The sequence below is a fragment of the Anolis sagrei genome, chromosome 1, assembly GCF_037176765.1.
Source record: "Anolis sagrei isolate rAnoSag1 chromosome 1, rAnoSag1.mat, whole genome shotgun sequence".
NCBI classification, from domain to species: domain Eukaryota; kingdom Metazoa; phylum Chordata; class Lepidosauria; order Squamata; family Dactyloidae; genus Anolis; species Anolis sagrei.
In genome coordinates, this window is record NC_090021.1 from 65,008,242 (window position 1) to 65,032,738 (window position 24,497).

General features: G+C 38.6%; 1 protein-coding gene across 6 annotated transcripts in view; it reads left to right on the plus strand.

The window, feature by feature from the left end:
* Nucleotides 1–24,497, plus strand: part of PDE10A (phosphodiesterase 10A) — a 269,479-nt gene that overhangs the window by 227,318 nt on the left and 17,664 nt on the right. For 4 of the 6 annotated variants that reach the window (XM_060753706.2, XM_060753710.2, XM_060753708.2 and 1 more), the window contains exons 8-15: nt 794–844; nt 2,553–2,632; nt 4,136–4,187; nt 4,993–5,135; nt 16,157–16,249; nt 17,355–17,541; nt 17,965–18,107; nt 21,403–21,486. In XM_060753706.2, coding sequence (XP_060609689.2) covers nt 794–844; nt 2,553–2,632; nt 4,136–4,187; nt 4,993–5,135; nt 16,157–16,249; nt 17,355–17,541; nt 17,965–18,107; nt 21,403–21,486 — 833 coding nt within the window. The remainder of the gene's footprint in view (nt 1–793; nt 845–2,552; nt 2,633–4,135; nt 4,188–4,992; nt 5,136–16,156; nt 16,250–17,354; nt 17,542–17,964; nt 18,108–21,402; nt 21,487–24,497) is intronic. The other 2 variants (XM_060753707.2, XM_060753711.2) reach the window with 1 other exon arrangement.

Below are 24,497 nucleotides of genomic sequence, written 5' to 3' on the forward strand. Positions count from 1 at the left end.
TTTCTAAGCTTCCCTTCCAGAAAGCAATAGATCAATTGCAAAACAGTGCCTCTGAGTTCTATCTCAGCAATACATCTGTTGTAGTTGAGTCTCCTAGTAACATTACCACTGATGATAGGAGTAGTAGAGGAGGGAAGAGAGGTGCTCAAAGTTTGGACTTTATCTCTGTGTCTGGCTTTTTAAAGGCATCTGGATTCTGACAACATCCCTTAGATATCAGAGATAAAATTTATCAGATTTTTTTCTACTAACAAAACCTTATTTATTTATTTATTTATTTATAGTATTTATATACTTCTTTCATCCCTCGGGGGACTCAAAGCAGTTTACACAAAAATAATGGGAAAATTCAATGTCTTATATACATAAACCAAAATTCAAATAAATACCATATAACTAGGTATAAAATCAATAGGACAATTCACTGTAAGATAAGATTAAAAAGACATTTAAAACATGAAATATAAGAATTAAAATACCTAATAAAAGCATTAAAATCGCATGATCCTACTCATAGACCGGTCCATTCCAAATGTCATTTGCACATATTCCATATTTGCTTCTTATACAGCATTACTTTACTATATGTTAACAATATAATTTAAATATGACATTTAAATTCTGGTATTTCTGCATATGTGAACCAAAGTGAACAAAACAGTTTTATGGGGTAAATATTACTTCACTGTTTATTTACATATTGTAAACTGAATTGGTCAGAAGTTGCTGTTAACCTCAAAAAGGCTGAACATGTTATTTCAAAGAAAAATTTAAAAAATGTGTTTTCTTTTAGGTTGCAACAGCAAATCTTGCATGGGCCTCAGTAGCAATACATCAGGTGGAGGTAAGTATCTGGATTAACTTTTTAAGCATTTTGGAAGCCAATGAACTATTTCTGAAGAGCTTAAACTTCTCAATAATTTTTAACAATGTAATGGAAGGCATATTTATTTCATTCACTGTGTTGAGCAACCATCCCTTTTCTAATTTGCATCTAGTCTAAACCTGGTTCCACCACACGGTACTTCCAATAATGTAGCAAAGACAATCTAAATCGTATTGTTAGCTGTACCTGGTGTAGATTCTCTGAATAAATGGTATATAAGTTTCAGTGATTCAGTGAGTCTACTCTAGTAATAATAGGATTCATTCAGTTGTCCCCAGATCCACTTCCCTTTCCCAGCCTTTTCCCCTTTCCAAGCTTAGATGTAAGTGCAGCTTAGATGTAAGTGCAGCTCAGTATCATGAGCTTCATATGCTCAGTTCTTGTGGTTCCTGATGGCCCTGCCTGGAATTGCATTTCACTTGCCAGAACAAGGCATTGCATTTCCTAGGGCCTAACAGAGACCTCATTATGAGGCTTTGTCATCATTGCTATGTTTGGTTTGCTAGAGATTATTTTAAGTCCATGTTAAATTGGATCTATAAACTGAAAGAGACTGGGTCTACTTAACATGATTTTGCAGCAAGTCTTTATTAAAAAATGTTAATTTTAGGTGTTTTCTTGTCACTATCACTAATTAAAATATAAAAATAATTTATATTGTCTGTAATCCTATAGTTTCAAAGTATATGTAAATCATTTTAATTAGTGGGGTTTAAATTTAAAATGGGCAACTTCAGATCATTAAAATTCTGTGGTCAAAAGGCAATGTATTGATTCAAACTATGACGTGTTGAGAACTAGACAATTTGAAAAGTCAGCTGTTGCATAAGTATATGTCTATCCTGGTTGGAACTAACAGTTGAATTTAGACTTTTATAGACATCATTGATTCAGTTTTCTTTCTCACTATTGTTACCAATATAATATGGTTGCAAAATCTTCAAAGTCCAAGTTAAAATTTTGAAAGCGCAAACTAACAGGGGCTCATGTGGCATTTCTGTTGTCCAAATGAGACATAAACATAGCAAGATGTATATGTGATATAGGTCTTAATTTGTGACTTTTTCATTTTCTTCTTTCTCAAATAATCAATTTAAGGACAACATTTCGGGGCAAAACTTCGGGCTACTGTCTCATTGGCTGCTGCTACTAATAGAACTTGAGAAAAGGCAATCTTTGTTATAGAGTAGTAGTTCTCAACCTGTAGGTCCACAGATGTTTTGGCCTTTGGCCTTTAACTCCCAGAAGCCATAACAGTTGGTAAACTGGCTAGGATTTCTTGGAGTTGTGGGCCAAAACACCTGGGGACCCACAGGTTGAGAACCCTGAGATAATGGAACACTTCAACTTTCTGGATAGGTTTATGGAGCTAGGTATAAGGTGGCATCCTAGGTTTTTGTATTCAGTGCTTATATCCAAAGGAAGGACAGGCAATAAAGTCATGTCCCATAAATAAAACATTCCATTTTTCAAAGATGATAGAAATAATTATCAGTTGTTTCTGTATTTACACAATAAATGACCTCAATTTAAAATCTGACATGTATGTAGTTGCTTCTGCTTATATGCTCTTGTAATACGAGGTAGTCCTTCTTAGAAAATATAGGTAGGATGTATGTTCCACAGACTCACTCGCATTCTAATCTTCTGCTTAAGTAAGCAATAGTTTTTACAATATCTCCATCAGGTGTCCAGGGGCCTTGCCAAACAGACTGAACTGAATGACTTTCTGCTTGATGTATCAAAGTAAGTTACAAATGAAATATAATTAAAATAGCAGCATTGTATATATATATATATATTTGAGGTAATGGAATACATTTTTATTCCTCTCTGTTTACTCATTCCTCTGGAAGTTGGTTTAAAGCTATCCATTATTTATTTCTATTTGAGATGAACAGTAAAAGACTCACTAGCAACCTAATCAGATGGAGCTTTCTTTGGCGGCATATATTGGTTCAGCCCTAGTTGATTCACAGAGACTGCTGGCTCCCATCTCACGATACAGAAGAACTTCCAATGGTGCTCTATGGGTCAACTAATGCAGAGCCAATATGGATTTGTAAATAACAGGAACATAGCTGATCCCATAAGGAATACTCTGAACATCTTGAATCATTCCACTGAAAAAGAATCTACTCATATTAAAATTGGACTTCTGCAAAACGTTCTACTCACTAGATCATAAATACATGAACAGACTCTTTGAGGAAAGCAATATGGGGCGGGAGAATGTGCAAGTTAATAAAGTAAAAGGCAAATAAATATCAAGAGGGGAACCATACAGGAATGTCCCCTTTCCCCAGCCCTATTTGCTTTGGCCATTGAGCCATTAGCGAATTCAATAAGAAACGACCCTGTCATTAAAGGCTATAAGGTGAGCAAGAAAGAAATTAGGACCAATCTTTATGTGGATTATGCTATGATAATCTTAGGGAGGTGGAGGATTCATTAGAATCAACAGTTAAAATAACTAAGGACTTTGGAAAAACTTCGGACCTCACAATTAATTTTGGACAATCAGAGATACTATATAAGAATCTAACATGGGAAGAACTCAAGAAGGTTCAAAATATTATGGGAGTGAAATTGTGTGTGTGTGGGGGGGGGAGGTTAAATACCTGGGGGTAGATATCCTAAAAAAATCTCAATAACCTAATACCAATGAACTTTAACCATCTATGGAAAAATATAAGCAAACAAATTAACAAATGGGGAAAGAAATTTTGGGATATATCCACAAGGCTAATAATTTATAAGATGAAAATTTTGCCCGAATTCTTATAGTTGTTCCAAACCCTCCTGGTTAATATTTCTAACAATTTCCTTAAGAAGTAGTATAACTATCTAAAAATGGGTGATGGGAGGAAACAAAAACATAATTTCCAACTTAGGGTAAACAAGAAATGGTTGGATGGGGAGCCTTTTATCTGGGAATATAGTATACTATGAGGCAAGTCAGTTATCCAGGTTAATAGAATTTGAAATGGAAGGGTCAAAAATGGGTGCAAACAGAAAAGGAAGCAAATAGTTGGAAAATGGATGTTTCTGGGCACAATTCAAAGCTCTAGTGATCACTGAAGAGGTGATTTACCTTATTATACCTGATAAATCCACTGTTATATTAAGTTTTTATACATAAATATAGCCTGGCAATATATTACAACTAATTGCATTTATTGTTAATTGAAAACCAGCATAGGTAATTCCAGAATCTAACATTTCTGAACATTGTTCCTTTTTCTGCAGAACATATTTTGATAACATAGTTGCAATAGATTCTCTACTTGAACATATCATGGTAAAGTATTGTTTTTTTAAATTCAATGTTATAACAATTTCCTGTTGTTAACACCTTTTGGTTATCCTTTGACATATGTTCATGTCCTACTCAAAACAATGTTTACTAAGTGCTTATCCATTTTGAGTATTAATTGTTTTAATTAGTTTGTTTATGTTATATTATGTGCTATTATGTTTTTAACTGTGTTTTAGCTGGTAAACTTTGTTGTATGCTGGGCTTGATCCCCCTGTAAGCTGCCCCGAGTCCCTTCAGGGAGATGGTGGTGGGATATAAAAATTAACTTCCTCTTCTTCTTCTTATTGTTATTATTTTTAAAATATCCAGACTCTCCTTTATTCAGATTCCAGAGAGAAATATTTGACCCAGGCATGGGCAAACTTTTTAGAAAGGGAGCTGCATGCTGAGCCATCCAGGGACAATTGGGCCGGGCTAGGCCATGGAGGAGGTCAAGGGTTGGCCTATCCTCCCGCTGAGAGGAGGGTGTGAAGTGTGGCTGTACAGAGCTCTCAGGAGCGACTGGTTCCAGGGGCTGAGGTTCGAGGAACAGCCCCAAAGGTCCACATCTGGCCTGGGTTTGACCATACCTAATCTAACCTAAAACTGGCTGTTCTTCTTTTCTCAAGAAAAATGGAAAATAAAAAATAGCATTTCTGTATCAGTGCCTAATTAATTTGATTATTGCCTCTGTGTTTCTAGAGTGCTTATTGAAGTCTACATTCATGTTAGTTCGGTTTATGTAACATATTGTAGACATTGTCTTAAGCATACATTAGTAAATTATAGCTTTATTTTCTTTCTGTAGATATATGCAAAAAACCTGGTGAATGCAGATCGCTGTGCACTCTTCCAGGTAGATGAGAAGAACAATGAGTTATATTCAGATCTGTTTGATATTGGGGAGGAACAAGAAGGGAAACCTGTTTTCAAGAAGACCAAAGAAATAAGGTAGAATAGACTATTCTTGCATGCCAAAATCTTTACCTTGCTTCTGTCCATTTATATGGGTCCTGTGACAACTTTTGTCACATGTAATATCATTCTCACCAGGATCTGCAACTCCAGAAGTTAGTTCTTCTGGAAATTATCATTGCAATGCCAGCAAAGCTACAGTCTGAAGTTGTAATGTCACTCCCAGAAATCCCATGTTCTGGAGACAGTTCTTTGGGAGATCATGTATTGAAAAACTCAGTGTAGCTCCAAGGTAGGTAAAAATGTTTAAGGTGTTAACATTTATTTATCAAACATTAAGATTTGATAGTGAAAATCCATTCTAGATATGAGATGTTCAAATCAAACCATAGGATGAACTCAGAGTGGCAGTGTCAGGCGACTGTAGCCATTCCTTGCAGGAGTAGTCAGAGGTCAACAACAGCAATTGTCCAATCAGAGTTCAAGTCACAAAGAGTAGTCCAAAAGTCCATTCCTTTTAACTTTAGTTATCTTTATTCACATTTCCAGTTATATAACAACAATAACACATTTACCACATTTCACACCATTAAATACAGACAGCATCTACCAAACAAGAGGGGAGGGAGGGGGGGGTGAGGGATTATGGGGAGGGGGAGGGGGTATGGTTAAAAAACATATAACACAATGTGGTGACTTCCTAAATAGTCTGCAGAATCATATAAATCTATCTGTTTCTAGTCCTTTCTCTTCCTAGCAAAATCCACTGCTTTGCTCAGCGACAGGCTAATGGGATGTACTTTTTTCCTTTAAATAGGTCCTTACTGGTTTCCAGTCTATTTTCTTCTTTGGGCTTATATCATATATCAGGTTTGCTAGTGCGTCCAATTTGATTAGGTCACTAATTTTTAGTAGCCATTCTTCTGTGGTTGGGAGGTTTGCGCTTTTCCACTTGCATGCTAGAACGGTTCGCACCGCCGTTGTAATATGAAATAGTATCTTTTCTTTGTTGGGTTCAATATCAAAATCCAAGAGATGGAGAAGGTAATAATCAGGTTTCATTTCAAATTTTTTTTTGGATCATTTGCTGGGTCTGTCTATGAACTTCGGACCAGAATCTTTTGACTTCTTTACACCTCCACCAGGTGTGGATGAAGGATCCTAGTTGCTTGCCACATTTCCAACACTTGTTACTCGCCCCTTTATAAAATTTTGCCATTTTTTGGGGCGTCAGATGCCACCGGTAAAACATCTTTCGCCAGTTCTCTGTTATTGTGGCTGATTTGGCGTACCTGATTTTTACCTTCCAGATATGTTCCCATTCCTGGAGTAGGACGGTGTGTCCTAAATCAGCGGCCCATGCTATCATGTTTTCTTTGACGAGCTCCTTCTCCGTGTCCCACTCGAGCAACTTGTTGTAGAGTGCTTTGATCAGTTTCTTTTCTTTTACCATTATTATGTCCCAGAAGTTATCGGGCGAAGCAAACTCTTTTTTTTTGTCTTCCTTGAATGCCTCCATAATTTGATAGTAATGAAACCAGGATAGGTTCTCATCTATTTCTCTTAAAGATTCGAATGGTCTTAGTTCCCATTGATTGCCCGACTTTAAAATTAGTGTTTTATAGGTATGCCACATGTTAATAGGGAGTTCCCTTTTGTGGTAGGCTTCGATGGGGGATAGCCACATAGGTGTTTTTTGATATAGAAAGGGTTTGTATTTTTCCCACACCTTAAGAAGCGCCGCTCTCAAGATATGGTTGGAAAAGTTCTTCTCAATTTTGGACTTGCCATGCCATAAATAGGCATGCCACCCTCTTCTGATGTTGAAACCTTCGAGGTTTAATAATCTTTTCTTCGTTAAGGTAGCCCATTCTTTTACCCACGTGAGAGCGCTGGCCTGGTAATAGAGTTGTAGATTTGGTAAGCTCCATCCTCCTCTTTCCTTTGCGTCAGTCATTGACTTGTATTTAATTCTCGCTCTTTTGCCATTCCATACAAGTCTTGTGACGTCTTTCTTCCACTGTATGAAGCAGTGATTTGTCCTGAGAATGGGAATCATTTGGAATAAAAAGTTCATTCTGGGGAGAATATTCATCTTGACGACCGCTATTCTGCCGGAGATGCTCAAATTTAGGTGTTTCCAATTGTCTATCTTTTTGGAGATATCTTTCCAAGTTGCTTCGTAATTATTTTTAGCCAGTTGGGCATTATTCAATGTTAGGTATATCCCAAGGTATCTTATCTTGTTCGTAATTTCACATTGAGATATTTCCTGTAGTCTTCCCTTTTTGGATACATCCATATTTTTTGTCAGAATTTTGGTTTTTGTTTTGTTGATTCTTAATCCAGAGATTTTCCCGTAGTTGTTTATCGTGTCCATCCAGCTTGAGATTGTGTTGAGAGGGTTTTCTATAATGCAGACGATGTCATCTGCATACGCCTTCACTTTGTACTCATCTTTCCGGACTCTAGTGCCCCTCAAGTTTTTATTCTTTCTGATTTCTTCTAGTAAAGTCTCAAGCGTCATAATGAACAGGAGGGGAGATAGAGGGCAACCCTGCCTGGTACCTTTTTCGATGTTTATAAAAGCAGTCTCTTGATTGTTTACCCGGATTTTGGCCCTTTGGTTGGAATATATCGCACTTATCGCATTGCTAAATTGAAAGCCCATATCTCTTTCTCTAATTGTCTGAAGCATGAAATCCCAGCTAACGCAATCGAATGCTTTCTCTGCGTCAAGAAATAACAGACCAAGCTCCTTCTGTGTGTTTGTTGCGTAATATTCTATTATATTCAGGATTGTTCTTAGATTCTCGTTCATATGTCTGGATGGTAGAAATCCTGTTTGATCCTCATTAATGATGTTATTCAGGAGTTTCTTCAATCTATTCGCTATAATACTGGCAAAGATCTTATAATCCGTGTTCAGTAGTGAGATCGGTCTGTAATTTCTTACATTTTCCGCATCTGTTGCCTCTTTGTGTATTAAGGAGATGGTTGCTTCCTTCCAAGTTTCCGGAATTCTAGCTTCTGTAAGGATGTTATTGAAAATTTCTTTTAGATGACGAATCAGTTCTTCCTGGAGGACCTTGTAGTACTTGGCGGAGAACCCGTCGGGGCCAGGGGCCTTGTTGTTCGGGAGGTTGTTTATCGCCTTCCTGATTTCCTGTTCCTCAATTGATTTGTTGAGGGGTTCTCTTTCCTCGTCCTTTATTTTTTCCAGTGTGTGTTTCGCCAGGTATTCAGATATATCCTCCATCTGGATCTTATCTCTCTGATATAACTCTTCGAAGAATTCCTTGAATTGGTCTTTAATCTCCTCTTCCGTATGGTAACTTTTTCCATTTCTAGTTATTTTAAAGATATACTGCTTTTGCCTTTTCTTCCGGAGTTTCCTCGCGAGAAGTTTCCCTGGTTTGTTAGCGTTGATGAAGTAGTTTACTTTCATACGTTTTAAATTCTTTGCCAGTTTTTCTAACTGGAAGGTGTTTAATTCTTTCCTCAAGAGTTCAAGCTCCATTTTAATTTTCTTGTTTCTTGGTTTTTTCTTAAGTTTGCTTTCTTTGGCTTTTATGTTCATTATGAGGGTGGAGTACTTTTCATGTCTTTTCCTATTTCTAATTGATCCTTGTTGTATGAGGTACCCCCTCATGACCGCCTTGCTGGCGTCCCAGATTACCTCTGCCCTTGTTTCTTCGTTTTTGTTAAGCTTGAAGTATTCCCGGATGTGCTGTTTGTTGCGCTCGATGTCCTCCTCCTCACTTAACAGGTATTCATTTAATTTCCACTTCCGTTGGACTTCGGCTCCCTGCAGGACCGTGAGGATAGGGCAGTGATCGGTGAGAGTTCTGGGTAGGATTTGAATCTTGTTAATCTTCGTTATTATGGAATTCGATGCCCATAGCATATCAATCCTTGACCAGGATGCATGCCTATCTGAAAAGAAGGTAAAGTCCTTTTCTGATGGATTTCTGATTCTCCAGGCATCCTGGAGATATATTTCCTTCTTCAGTTGTAGAAAACTGGTTGGTAATTTACCTCCCTTTGTGTCTCTCCTGTTCTTTTTGATCTATCCAGATTACAGTCCAACACCCCATTGAAATCTCCCACTATAATTATGTCCATGTGGGCCTGTTCGTCAAGCTTCTTTTTAAGTTCTTTAGCAAAGTTTGTTTTTGGGCCTACTGGTGCATAGATGTTACAGAATATTAACTCTTGTCCGTCTTTTTTGATCTTGATGGCATTCATCCTTCCTTCTTCATCTTTAAACGCCAGGGTGGCGTTGATAGAGTTTTTTGCATAGATTACCACTCTTTTTTTTTGTGAGGCAAGTGAGTGAAATTCCTTCCCGAGTTGTGATTGCGTGAGATAAGTGCTATGTTTAGAAATGACGTGCGTCTCCTGTAGAGCTATCAGGTCATAGTTTCCTTTTTTTAGTAAATTGAAGATTTGTCTTCTTTTATTTGGCGTGTTCAGGCCGTTGACGTTGTTGGAATATATCTTCAGCTTGCTCATCACAGGATGGGTTGGTTGCATATTGTGAAGGTCCCATGTCCTTCTCCTCCGGCTCGTCCTCCAGTGACTCTGGTCTTGGTCTTTTTTTCTCCTTCTTCGTCCAGTCTTTATTCTGCTTCCTCGCCTCCATTCTTTCGTGTTTCGCTTTATTCGATTCTTCCTCTCTTGAGGCTTGAGATGTTGCTTCCAGATCTTTTAGGAGGTTCTTATGGAATTCCTTAGCTTTTTCTTCTGAGGTTAACCAGAATTTGTTGTCCTTATAGGTCACTTGTATGCCTTCTAGCCTTTCCCATCTGAATTTAATCCTTTGTTTTTTGAGTTCGTCTGTCAAAAAGTAATATTTTTTCCTTTTATCCATTGTCATGGTCGAGAATTCCTTGAGTATAATTACTTTTCTTCCCTTAAAGGTTAACTGATCTTTCGGTTTCATCTTTATAATTTCGTCCCGAATATTCTTTCTACAGAAGGTGGCCACTATATCTCTGGGAACCTTGTTCCGTTTGGCATAATTCGAGTTGATTCTTAAAATTGTGTCTATCTCCTTATTTACTTCTTCCCGTGTGGAATTTAGCACCCCCGCTGTGATTTCGGTTATTACTTCTCTCAGGTTTTCTCCCTCTCTTTCTTCTATGTTTCTAAATCTTAGTTGAAAGTCTGACTCTCTACAGGCCCATAGTTCTTGCTGTCTCTCTAGTTTGACTCTGGCTTCCTCCAATCCCTTTATTTTTGTTTCTGTTATGGCTTGTTTTTTCTTCGTACTGACATTATCTTTCTTCAGCTCCTTAATTTCCTCCTGTACGCCGCTGATCTCATTTTGAATCTGGGCCATATCTTCTTTCAACTCCTGTCTCAGTTTGCCAATTTCATCTTTGAAGAGCTTTTCCATATTTTGTTGTATTTTCTCCTGGCTGTCTTCTATTTTCTTTTCTATTTTATCTTGAATCTTCAACATTTCCTGCAGCAGTTCTTTAAAAGGTGTTTCCGCTTGTGTGGAGAGTCTTCTAGCTGGGGTGGGGATGGCAGCTGACATGGGGATTGTAATTGGTGTTGTTGTTGTTGTGGGTATGGAGGTTGTTGTTTTGTTTTGTTTCCCCGCTGGGGTACTTTTTTCCGCCATACTATATTTTTACATTTGCCAGCTGGCCAAATTGTGCTTTATCGTTTTTGGAGCTTCGATTTGGTGGGGAAAAGAGGAATTTTTCCTGTGTGTTCTTTCTCGTCCCACTGTGTTTTTCTGCATCTGTCTTCCTTCTTCCTTCTTTTAACCCCGCTCCCGCTACCCGTTCCTTTGTATTCCGGCTCTTCTCCTCTCCTCTTCTTATTTCACCCTTTGGAATTTTGCCCCTTGCTCAGCCGATTTTCCTTGTGCTTGTTCTTTTATGTTTATCTTTAAACCCTGTGTGTCCTCCACCCCTCGTGCAGCTACCCTGTGCCCCTCTTCGCCCCGCGATTCCTTTCGCTTGCTCACCTTTTTCGAAGTCCCCTAAAACTTCTTCCTTCTTCTGCCTCCCGTTCGTCGCAGGAGGTCTTTCCTGCTCCCCGCTCTGTTCTACAGTTCCCTTCCATCCCTCGCCTCTTCGCGGCTCTCGCGCTAGTCGGCGGTCCTGCGCTAGCTCGCGCGAAGTCGCGCGAGATTCCGCAGTTGGGGCGAGATCAGCCCAGAAGCCGCGTGGGAGTCTCCCGGAGCGTATCCGCCCCTTCTTCCGGTGGCCTCCCGCGGGTAGCTCTTACTCCTTGCGAGTAGGTGCCCGCTGAGGCAGGCGCTATTTGCCAGCCTTCCAAGCCAGCTCGGGCTCGGATAAACGACCGTTCGTCCAAAGGCGAGGGAAGGGGGACTTGACTGGGATTGTCTTCGGTGGCGAGGGGGAGGGGGGCGAGGGGTGGGGAGTGGGTTTACTCGGGTTGCTGATGTTCGTGGAGGGACCCCCCCCAGGCTTACCCTTGGGTGTTAGCCCGCCGTGGTTGGCGTTGCGTAGAAAATCATAGGGCACTCACATTTTTGAGGACGCTTCCGAATTGGTCCCCTTGAATTGGTCCCCTTGAAGTTCGGATTCCTTTCTTCCTTTCTTCCTTTGTAGTTGTTTTATAGTTGTTTTGTTGTTATTATGTTACTGTGAGATGACCTATTCCAATGTGGCCGCCGTGAACCGGCAGGACGGCGTTGAGACTAACGGCGTCTTTCTCTTTCTTTTTTCCTTCTTCCTTCCTGTCAGGTGTTGAGACTGACAGTGGTGCTTGAAAGATTCTGCTTTCTATTTCTCTCTTCTTTCTTCTTCTTTTAAGTTTTACATTCTTGTCCTAGTAAAAGTGAAGGCTGACGACGTTGCGGCTCTTCTGAGCCGTGCCTTCCCCCTGGGCGCCGGCCCTTGTTGCCAGGCGGGATTCCTGACCTCCTTAAGGGGGGTCAGTACTGCCCGCCCCCGCAATTCCTGGCCTTTGCAACCAAACCGACCTCGTCTGTCAGTTTGGGGGGTTCCTGTCCCCCTTTCCCAACTGAGGGATGCTCAGGTCCTCTTGGGCTCGCGGAGCCTCCTGAGACCTGCAGCCGCCGCCATGCTGCCTCCACCGGAAGTCCCAAAAGTCCATTCCTAAGGTCAATACAAGAGACACACCACACACACAAAGTCCAAGATACAAGCTTCAAGACACCAGTGGAAACATTCCATACACACTGATTGTTTCCAATTGTTTCAAATCCCAGCACTTTATACTGCTCCTGCAAAGCCCTTACAGTTGGGAACTTCCTTTGGGCTAACCGTTTGGACCTGCACAGCTGATTAGCATCCACCCTAAGCTGTCTCACCTGTCTCCATTTCTGGAGGGTCCGGCTCCTGCTCAGCACTAGCAGTCTCTGCAGTGTCAGGCTGCTCATCCCCCTAGGGCTCAGATTCTGCTACTGGGAGGAAATCCTCCTCCTCACCATCCCCATCGTCCTGACAGGCAGTTGTAGAGCACCTGTGCCAATATGATCCATGGATTGTCCCTTGCTTATTAAAATTGTTTCTCATTTGTCTGAGTACTACTAGGATGCAGGAGTGTGGTCGTATATAAATAGTAACTGAGGTTTGCAGTCTGGCTGTTTGTCAGGAATTCACATTGACTCACCATAATGTAGGCAGTCTTTGCAAATAGTGAATAATAATAATAATGATAATAATAATAATAATAATAATAACAACAACAACAACAACTTTATTTTTATACCCTGCCTCCATCTCCCTGAGACTTGGGCCAACTTACAAAGGGACTTGGGACGGCTTACAAAGGGACATGCCCAAACAGATACAGGTTAAAACAAGCACGAAAAAACAGTCAATATCAAATATCAATAAACATAAAATCAAACAACATTTTAAAAACAATTAAAAATAATATCATGGCAGAACAACAAAATGTGAAAGCTATTAGTAAGCATGTATTGTTAGCTTTTCTTCTCTTTTTCATTTGATTTTAAAAGGTACTCATCGTAAAATGAAGCTGAGCTAAATTCATGTTTTATGAATTGCTTTACAGAAATTGGACAGATCAAGTGATCAATTTTCTTTTACTCTTATTTTATTTTACCATATACCTCCCTCCCCCTCTCTAGCCCCATCTACACTGCTATATAATGCAGATTGAAAATGCATTATATGGTCATTGTAAACTCATATAATGCAATTCAATGCAGTTAAACTGCATTATATGAGTCTACACTGGTCATATAATGCAATTTCAATTTGCATTATATGGCAGCATAAATGGGGCCTGTGTGTGTATGTGTCATATATACACACATCACAGACTTTGCAACACTGGGTTTGAAAATTGATTTGTTAGTGATATTCAGTAGAAATGACTAAATTATTTTGTTACCATCAACAGTAATATCCGGAATTGTTTAATCACTACTTGACTCATTGATTAAATTGTAGGTTGAGCATGCCATGAGATTTGCAGGAAAAGGAAATTTAAGTTAAGGAGATACATTTTGCTTTAGGTCCTTCAAAAGAGATCTTTTTCTCCTATAAATCTCCCTTTCTCCAATCACTTAATTGTGAGAGGCTTACCTGAAGCATATTATTTTATCTTGCAATCTCTTGAAAAAATTGTCACTGCTCTCTACCTCTTTTCTTTCCACTCCCACCAACATGTTCACTATGTTCACTCTTCAGATGTCATGGTCAATAATTATAAGGTATGAAATGCCATGTTGTAGTTAAGTCAGATGTCACCAATCCATTGTGAGTAAAGTAATGCATGTATTAGCTACAATAATTAGTCAATGAAATAGGTTGGCAAAGTCTTAATCGGAAATATTTCAAAAGTATAAACAGAATACTTTTCAGCCTCATCACTGCATGATTTCTGCCTCTTCCACTTCCAACAGAGAAATTTGTTGAGCAAAGATCAGTGGTAGAGATCACATTATACATGTAGTAGCCAGAAATTTAAAATTTAAAAAGTTTGTATAATAGCATACAGTAATACATAGTACTATGCAAAACCAGTCCAAAATATAGTAAGTGAGGACAGGCTAGTGATGATAGTAACAATGAACACTTTATAGTATTTCCAAAGCTTTCCTTTAATACAGGCCCATGAGTTGGTAGTGGGGAAAGCCTGCATTTAAGGTCAAAAGGCACTGTTGTTTGTGTAAGGGCATTTGCCTCCAACCAAATAAGGTTGCAAGGAATGATGAGCCATATTGTGGCAGCAGCTAAATAGAAAAATAATTATAACTTAATGAACTTAATGAGGTCTTACCTTAAAAAGGGATTCTTAATAGTATGAAGAAGGAATTCTGGTGGTGATTCTCTGGTGGAAGGGAAGAACGACAGATGGCATGGAGGACAGGAGGGCAAGAGGCCTAATCTTATGTCAATATTTGAATAAGCCGAGAGCTAAATGTGGAAGGTTACAAGAGTTGGTGCCAGGAACAAATTTGATAATTATTAATCTAAGGAGAAGCAAACATCTGAAGATATGGTATAACAGCGCCACCTCCTGTCTGGTTGAAGTAAATAGCAGACAAAAATGTAATACACCTTTTTAATGGATCAATTGAAAGAACTAATATATTGTAAAGGTATTGGGAAGGTAATTAAGGAGAATTAATAAGGGAAATGCTTGCTTTTAATAAGTTAAAGATACAGAGATGAAGATGTGTGGAATCATATAATATGATGTGTGAAGAAATATATGAAGTTATGATTCATTTTAATGGTTCAATGTAAATCATCTGGGAGCGAGGTCAGATGATGTAAGGGGAAAGTTGTGGAAAACATAATATTTTGCCAACAAGTGTTCTTGCCAACAAATGTTCTTGGCCACGATTCGAGGACAAACTGATTAGATTGTGTAAATGTCAAGTGATTGTACGCATGTGCGAACTGGATAATTTTGCCTATAAATACTGGGTGTTTTGGGTTAGGGCTTTGTACCTCATCAGCCAGATTGAAGCTGAGGTGCCCTTACCCGGGTAAGCATTAAATTCTGTGAACTTGCAAAGCTGTCTCTGTCTCTTCCTTCTTCTTCTTCCTCCTGGAGTTTTGGGGACCCCCTCCCCGCTACAATATCAGAACCATGGGGGGGGGTCATGTATGCCTTTTCTTCATAAATGGAAGGGAGCCAATATTTTTAACACATCCTTGTAGCACAAATTAATACAGTTTGACATTTTAACTGTCAGTGCTATGGAAGTATGAAATTTGTAGTTTGGTGAGAAGAGAAGGTGAAAATGTGCAAAACTGTCCATTGCAACTTACATACTCTGCATTTTTGATACCTAGAAAAAAAATCCTGCCCACATCATGTGGTGACAGTAAGTTCAGCTATTACTTCCTAGGTATCTAGTTGGAAGGGAAATTAAAAATAATTCTCAACACATTGAGAATAATGCATTAAAATGGTGAACTGCTGGTATACTTTTCTGCTTCTGTATAAATAGGAGAAAGATCAGCAAAAGAAAATCAAAAACATTTAAAAATCCCTTTATTCCTTTTTTTGGGCAGAAAATATATGTCGCACAAAATAAGTATAAAAAAAATATTTTCCGAAAACAGTGCTCATAATAAAACTTCAAGATCTATTGTCATCTTACCCCAACAGGTAGAAATTGTTTGACATTCCTGACCATGAGAGCTGTTCAGCAGTGGAACTCTCTGTCCTGGAGTGTGGTGGAGGCTCCCTCTTTGGAGGCTTTTAAGCAGAGGCTGGATGGCCATCTGTTGGGGGTGCTTTGAATGAGATTTTCCTGCTTCTTGGCAGGGGGTTGGACTGGATGGCACACAGGTCTCTTCCAACTCTATGATTCTATGATACTGTTCTGCAATATAGTAGAACAGATCATGCTGCAGTTGCATGTTAGTTGCGTTGTGACTTTAAAGAGAAAGTCTCTCCCCTAGGAAATGACTTTAGCCTTGTTTTCAGGTAACCAATTGTAAGATGTTATCTCGTTCTGAATTACCTCCATCACATCAATGAAACATTACCAAACTTAAATTCACATCCTTTTTAGCATATTGATTCAATGCATGCGTATCTCTTTATGTCATCTGCAGGTTTTCTATTGAAAAAGGAATAGCTGGCCAGGTGGCAAGAACAGGAGAAGTCCTCAATATTCCTGATGCCTATGCTGATCCACGTTTTAACAGGTATGAAATTAAGTAAGCTTTCCACACACAAGTGAGTTCAACATAACTTGAGTTATTCGTAAGCAAATTTAGAATGCATATTTGCATTGGATGGTTTTCAGTGCAGTTGAATTTAAAATAAAAATATAGCTAGACTAGTTTTTCTGATACTATTATGACGTCATTACACCTCACCTAAATCAGATGCTTTGACCCTGTCTTGGGGACGGAGCCCCACAGTGATCACATGGTTGTGACTTCCAGCAGAGGTCCCACCCCCAACCGAGGTGGAAGCATCAATGGATACTTCCCTCGGAACTTGGGCCAGCACAGATCCTCTGCAGAATGATGAGACTTCCCACAGGTGATGGGGAAAGCATTGCTGAGAGGGAGTTGTATGTGGGGCAGTGGATTTGGCATTGCCCCTTTCTTTTCACTTTTGTGATGTGGCCCTTGGGGTTTATTTCTTAACTGTGGAATGACAGGGCATGAGAAACTGCTTTCCAAGTACAGGGCTGTCCCATATCATTTCTATTTAGTCCGTTATTTTGTTCTATTAAGTCTGAACTCTCAAAGAAACAAACACCACTAGTTCCAATCTTCTGTCTCCAATCAGTTTTTCCCTCTGTCATACCATAGTAGTAGGGAGGGAGGGAAAGAATATTTGAAAAGATTCAAAAACTGTCATGGATCTTGGATTTAAGGCTGTGATTCAAAAGATCACACTCACAAGCACTGAAGATGTGCCTTCATTTGGCATAGTTCTTTTAAACCTTCTGTTCTAGATCAAGGGAATGTTGCTCTTCTGTTGACTCCAAAGGAGTCTTTGGTCTTCAGATATTCTTGTATCCATAGGAGAGGTGAAATTTCCATTCCATCAATTAGTCTTAGAGAGGGAGATGAAGTCTTAAAGAGAAAGGATTTTTCTGGTTCCTGGGATTTCTGTGCAGAGCTCTGCTGTGCTCCTTGTATATGTGACCATGCCTGGCCTTTCTTTCCCATGTAAAAGTTTACATCTTCTGAGGGCTAGCATGCCTAGTATTATTATTAAATAGTCTCACATAGGAAAAGTGAATGTGCTAAAAATCTGTTTTTTATCCCCCCCTCCCCCTCTTTAAATGTCCAGAGAAGTAGATCTCTACACAGGATACACCACGAGGAACATTTTATGCATGCCTATTGTGAGCCGAGGAAGTGTAATAGGCGTTGTGCAGATGGTGAACAAACTCAGTGGAAGTGCCTTCTCTAAAACCGATGAGAACAACTTTAAAATGTTTGCAGTCTTTTGTGCTTTAGCCTTACATTGTGCTAATGTAAGTTTTATTCCACAGTGAAATACAAGTGAACTAGAATGAAAGTAATGCCTTTCATAAAGCATGCTATTACTATTAACACTTGGGGTTTTATTTAGCCAAGTTAGATTTACTGATTTGATAGTTAAAACAAAGATTAATCAGATTTTGTTAGTAAAATTGTGCGATTAAAATTTCAGTTGCATTCTTTTCTGAAACGTTTAAAGATTTTCCACTCATATGATAACACTGATGACATAAATTATCTCTTTTAAAATATTCCCATTTAGCCATCACAAACAGAAGTGTGAGTTGTTTTGTATAAACAAAAATTTAACAAAGGTTAGAATGTATTTTACCTATGTTTACATAGTTATCCCTTGTGTTTATATAGTTATCCGTTATGTATTTTACCTATGTTTATATAGTTATCCCTTATTTTAGATGTACCACAGAATTCGCCATTCAGAATGTATTTATCGTGTAACTATGGAGAAGCTTTCTTACCATAGTGTATGTACTGAGGAAGAATGGCAAAACCTCATGGACTGTAAACTCCCACCACACCTCTGCCAAGAAATTGAACTGTGAGTTTTTTATGTAATTATTAAATATAAATTCAGCATTCCATGTCTGGAATTCCAAAGATCAAAATTGTCCACATGGGTGGCTGAGATAGTGACGTAGTTGCTTTCTGATGGCTCAGTGATGGCACAGACCTTATTTAATGCACAAAAAATTAAAAACATTTTAATATTACTGCTAGCTTTTTTATAATTTCATATTGACACATGGGTCTCATCTCCAAGATTATGTACATTATGTTAAACATTGGGCATGCCAAAATGTGAAAAAAATCTGAAATCCCAAATATTTCTGGTCCCAAGCATTTCAGATAAGCAGTATTCAACCTGTATAAAAGTAGCTTATACATTATTTGATTTATATCCTGCCCTACTTCCAGCCTGGGACCCATATTTAGTAAAGTGATAGCTATTACTATTCAAAGTGTTAAAATGGACATGACAGTAATACATTTTTAAACTCAATGTGACTCAGTGGCAGATTGAGTAGTAAGTACAGAGGGGTAATTTAACATTTTCTTGCAAAAAATAAGTTGTAAAGAAAATACCTTCTTTACAACTTATTTTTGCATTGGGAGGAACTTCTTCATATGCCAGTTTAACTTCTCCCTCCCTCTTGCAGAAACTAAGAATTTGTGTTAAGTCTTTATCTCACCAGGAACTGCTGTTAACTCTCACACTAAAGGTCATGGTTCTTTGATCAGCAGAGAACACCAAATCCAATGTATAGTCTGATATATGTATGTAGGCTCTGAAACACTCTGGGAGAATCCCATCGTTGTCATAACAGCCATGACTGATTAATCATTTGTTTAAACAAAACGGTTACTTTCTCCTCTAACATATCTGCTGTGCAAGACTGTGTTTCCAATTCACCTAAGTATGTTCCTCAGTTCAGTGATGGGGAAATAAAACATCTGTTGCACACAACTATGATGCAGCAGCAGTTAATAATAAAACAATGAGTAGTTCTATCTTTCTGACCCTCAACATATGATTATATCTTTGGATAACAAGATAAAATGCCATTTAAAATGATTGTACAGTGTTATTTCATTTTCTGGTGTTCACAACGTCTCTCAGGCAATGGACAGATGAGTCATAAACATCGTTTTATTACCACCAGCATTACCATTACTATAATTAAACATTAAAGTGTCTACAGACTTACCACCAGAATCTTCCATTCTGTGCAGATTTTCTCAAATCTCAAAAAGTATTATTGCTTATAAATATTCGTATTAAGGTACCCTATGTTTTTAAAAGTCATATCTTTGCAAAGTTCTGTTCTACATGATCGGTGGGGCTTTGCACAAGTTAGGAAACTTTGTGCAAGAATTATGTTTTACATTTAACTGCCATTTCCCCTATCATTCAAGAAACATTTTAATTGGGCTATATCCAAGATTAAGTATACATAATAATGCTGAATAAAGAACATTTCCCACCATATGCACACCATATTCCTGGTTACCGGTTGTTGAAATTGGTTTGATAAACTTTTATGATGTTTTTATAATTTGCTGTTCTTCTTATTAAAATTCTGTGAGTTCCTTTAATTTGTATTCACAGAGAGACAGGGCTGCTCGCTTATTTTTTTTCCCCCCCGTCAAATCCAGTACAATTAAATGTATCAAAACAAGGACAGCCTATAGGATACATGCACCCTCGAAACCTCACTCTTGCCACCTGCCATTAGTTCCCATAAACCCTTTCAACCACCTCAAATTTGAAAATGTTCAAGAGATTACAAAGGCTCCCCAATCATGCAAATATTTGCAGAAGCATTCACACAAACCCCAAGCCCCTAAACAGTGTTAAATACCTTTTTTTATCTGTGTCTTTCCCAGAATGGTGACTTAAAGTGGTCTAAGGGTCATTTTGGGAAGCATCAGGAAGAAAGTAAAACACCTTTGGTACACTTTTGGTGGTACCCTATGGAAAGCTGGCTCCCATTCAGTTATCCAAATATTGTTAATATTCCCAGGCATGTAATTGTTTACAGATGGTACACATATAGTATACCACTGATTGCAAATGGTATATGTATAGTAAATCGAATGAATAAAATTAATCAAATAAACTGAAATTTTAGGGATAGCAGTCGTTCTTGGTGAATACCTTCATAAAAACCAAGGAAATTACTATAAGAAGTCAAAAAACATAAGGGAAGCAAAAGCAAAACAAATTACCCATATTGAAATACCTAAAAAGAAAAAGATACAGTCAGTCCAGCTCATTTCTTTTATCAAAGTTTTAAAGCAATTACTTGTCATGGTTGCTGGGGGAAGATGGCATAGTAAAGTCATCAGGAAACTGCAGGAACATAATGCTGTTCATCAGTATTTCTCAGGACCAGGTTTCACTGTGTAAGGGGTGTCTCTTAACTCATCTATTAGGATTTTCATGTGAATTCTCTCTCCACTCTGACCCCATCTACACTGACCATTTAATGCTGTTTCAAAGCAGGATTGAATAAAGTGGTTTCGTTGGGCAGATGGTTACATAGGAAATTCTGGAACCAGTTTGAGGTTTGGAAGGGGATTCCATAAACGAGAGTACTGATTCACATTAATGGCTTTCTTTCACACATTTTTGTGGGATTTTATTGTCTGGCTGCTCTAGTTTGATGCTAGCTCAAAATCGCTTTAAATGGTCAGTGTAGATGGGGCCACAGTTCCCCATTTCATGTGAGGGTTGAAAACTAAGAATGGGATTTGGGGCATCGTTTGTAGATTTTGTGAGTAAAAGCTTTAAAATGTAAAGAAGAGGTTAAAATTACTGGAACTGCTTTCCACTCCACTGATGCAAAATGATTTTTGCAACTAATTTAAACCACTTCATGGCTCTCACAGTTCTTAAGAGGAACCTCAAGATTCTTTGAAAAACCTGGTTTTTCAACTCTGTTAGGCGAAGCTTATACAAGTAAATGGCTCTGGTTACGATGTCTCTCTATGGTTCCTGAAGACATTCTTTTACCCCAATTTGATGTTATTACTCTACGCTGTTGCGATTCCCTCCTCCCTTCCTCCTTTTTTTGTCTGTGGTTTTAATACTGTTGCACCAGTTTCCTCCATGCTGCTGTTTTTATTTGGTCTATATTAACTTCTGCTGTTTTAGTGTGGTTTTATTAGCTTCATATTTTAAAATTAACCATCCAGAGAACTATTAGGCTATTGGACATATATAGATAAATGTCCAAATAAGGTATAACAAGCACCTTTTATGGAAGGGACTGATTTTACCTTTCAAAGAAATGTGATTCTGTAGTTCTAACTGTGTATTTTTCTTATAATAGATACCACTTTGACATCAGTCCTTATGAAGATTTTTGGCCAGCCATTTTTATCCATATGATCCATCAGTGTTGTGGAATAGGCTGGTAGGATTTTAAAAAAATTATATTGATATTGCATTTATTTATTTTCTGATTGATTCTGCAGCATGGCATAATTTTTATCTGAAATCATTCTTGTCCAGTTAAGATAAAATTGAGTTATAATTGTGGGCTTGGTTTTTCTGTTGATGCAGCACTTATCATTGCTTTTGTAAAATATTCTTAGTGACAATTCATACAAATGTGTGTTTTCAATTCAAAGAAATTGTAGTGTTCAGAATCTTTTGCAGGTACATTGATGCAAGAGATTGTAAACATATGTAATTAATGTTTAAGATGAGATACAAATAAATATTTGCTGAAAAACAGAAAGTAGCCCACTCATATATAAAATATTTGTAAAATGTATTACCTATAAAATAAAGTAAAATCATGTGGAGAAACTATGGATACTTCTGACAGAATGTAAAAGACCAAAGAAGAGCAGCAAGGCAAAGCTGATAATATACCAGACGTTCTTTAAAAAAGTGAACATATTATTGTAATTTGTAAATAGCATGAAAATATATAAAATAAGCAATAAACAGAACAATGGCTGACAATGGAATGGAAATACCATTGTCAGTAGAAGAATCACTACTTGAATGACAACATAAAATAGAAACAATAGAACAGCATAAGCATTGCTGAAAACTACCTAAATAAAATACAAAATGGATAGTAGGCAAAAATATTAGGAGACATACAACAAAAGCCATCAAGCAGTTGGGTGCTTTTTAGTGTTTGTGATTTGTTGTCACATTACAAAGAACTGAAGCATTAGTCTGACTTTCCAGAAGATTTTCTCCAACTAACACCCCCTATATTTTGGAACTTAAATTCTCATCATCCCTGTTCAGTGGTTATGATGACTGGGACTGATTGTAGTTGTAGTCCTAAACAGCTGAAGTATTCCAAGTTGGGGAATTTTGCATGGTCAGACCACCCAGTGTTGGCATGGGATGGAGATAGCAACCATCCTTACATTAATTATCTGGCACTGAAAGCTCTTGTGAGATGCAGTTGGGCTGCACAATGCCTTGATTAGACTTTTCTGTTGAGCTGACTGAGATGTGCACTTATCCTTGTGCACATTATATCTGTCTCACAAATTGCCAAACGGTTGTATGACTATAACAGGAGGAGGCAACTGTGATAGTTAGCAGTAAGAGGTCTGCCTTTTCAGCCCAACTTTATTTAGCCTAGGCTTAGTTGAAGAACAGCTAATGAGGAGGGAGCATGTTTTTTTCTGCTGTTCCAAAGACCAGGATGTGGAGCAAGAGATTCAAACTGTAAGGAAAGAGAGCCCACCTAAACATTAGGAAAAACTTTTTGATGGTAAGAGCTCTTCAACAGTGGGGATATGCTGCCTCGGAATATAATGGAGTCTCCTTTGCCCCTCTCTTGGAGAAATCACTTTACCACAATCCATGGATTTCCTTTTCCACTTCAGCAGCTGCAAATGAATAGTTCTATGTTCTACCATATTTTCCAAGGCTCTGTGGCTAGTGAACAAACAGCTCCAGAGGGGTTGATGGGCACATCCCCTCCACAGTGACTAAAACAAGAAAGACCCAAAGTCACTTCTATATTTTTACTTCTTGGAAGTTTCCCCCCCTGTTTTAGACTGATTTTTGAGAGAACTGTTAAGAGATTTGATGAGATTCAAGGCGGGTTTTGTTTTCGTTTTCATTTTGAGTGGGTATTTTAACGTAGAATACTATCTTGTACAGTGGTTTGGATTTTTTTATGGGCAAGTCTTTAACTGTTTTTTAAAATGGGGCACTGGTGCTTTAGGAGTATGAGTGTTATGGAGTTGACAAAAGGGGTGCTAGGGAATAAGGGTTGATTCACTGGTCTTAATTCAGTGAATTGGTAGATTCACCTAGAATGTAGTTACCTAGCTAAACAAAGCTAAAGCAATGTAATGTACAGGTGGTCTTTTCATCCCTCCTCCCAGTCATAAAACACGGTCCTACAAGGGCCAGAAAAATAGTACAGGTCAATGACTGGCTTAGAAAATGGTGTCAGGAGGAACGCTTTGGCTTCCTTGACCTTGGCCTGCTTTTCCAGGAGGATGGCCTACTGGCAAGGGATGGGATGCATCTCACACAAGTAGGAAAACACCTTTTTGCTCACAGACTCGCAAACCTCATTAGGCGCACTTTAAACTAGGCCCACTGGGGGAGGGGGACAACAGCCTTGCGAACACTACTTTACCCATAATGTCAGGGAACCGCCAGAAGGCTAAACGGAGGGCTGCACAAACACAAAAAGGACCAAGTACCGAAAGCACAATAATCCCAATTAAACAGCTCAGGGGAAGATCTCAGGGGCTCACATGTCTTTACACTAATGCACAGAGCATGGGAAATAAACATGACGAACTCCAACTTTTAGCACAACACCACAAATATGATATCATAGGCATCACTGAAACCTGGTGGGATGACTCCTATCGCTGGAATGTAGACATCGAGGGCTATAACCTCTTTCACAGAAACCGAACAAAGGGGAGAGGAGGCAGAGTAGCCTTATATGTCAAAAACTCTTATGCTGCAGAAGAAATGCATGACAGCAATCCGGGAAACCAGCTTGAAAGCATCTGGATAAGAATCAAGGGAACTGGGACTCAAAAAGATCTTGTTGTAGGAGTCTACTACAGACCTCCAAGCCAGGAGGAAGAACTTGATGAAGTCTTCTGCCAACAGTTGACCAAACAGGCACAGAGAAGAGATGTAGTAGTCATGGGCGATTTCAACTATCCCGATATTTGCTGGTAAACAAACTCGGCCAAGAGTACAAAGTCCAACAAATTCCTCGCTTGCCTTGCAGACAATTTCATGGTCCAGAAGGTAGAAGAGGCAACAAGGGTATTGGCTACTCTTGATCTCATCCTAACAAATGTGGAGGACCTGATCGATGTGGTTGAAGTGGTAGGATCCTTAGGGGCAAGTGACCATGTGCTCCTGCAATTTGAGGTACAAAGAAAGGCCGAAACTAAGACAAGTCAAACC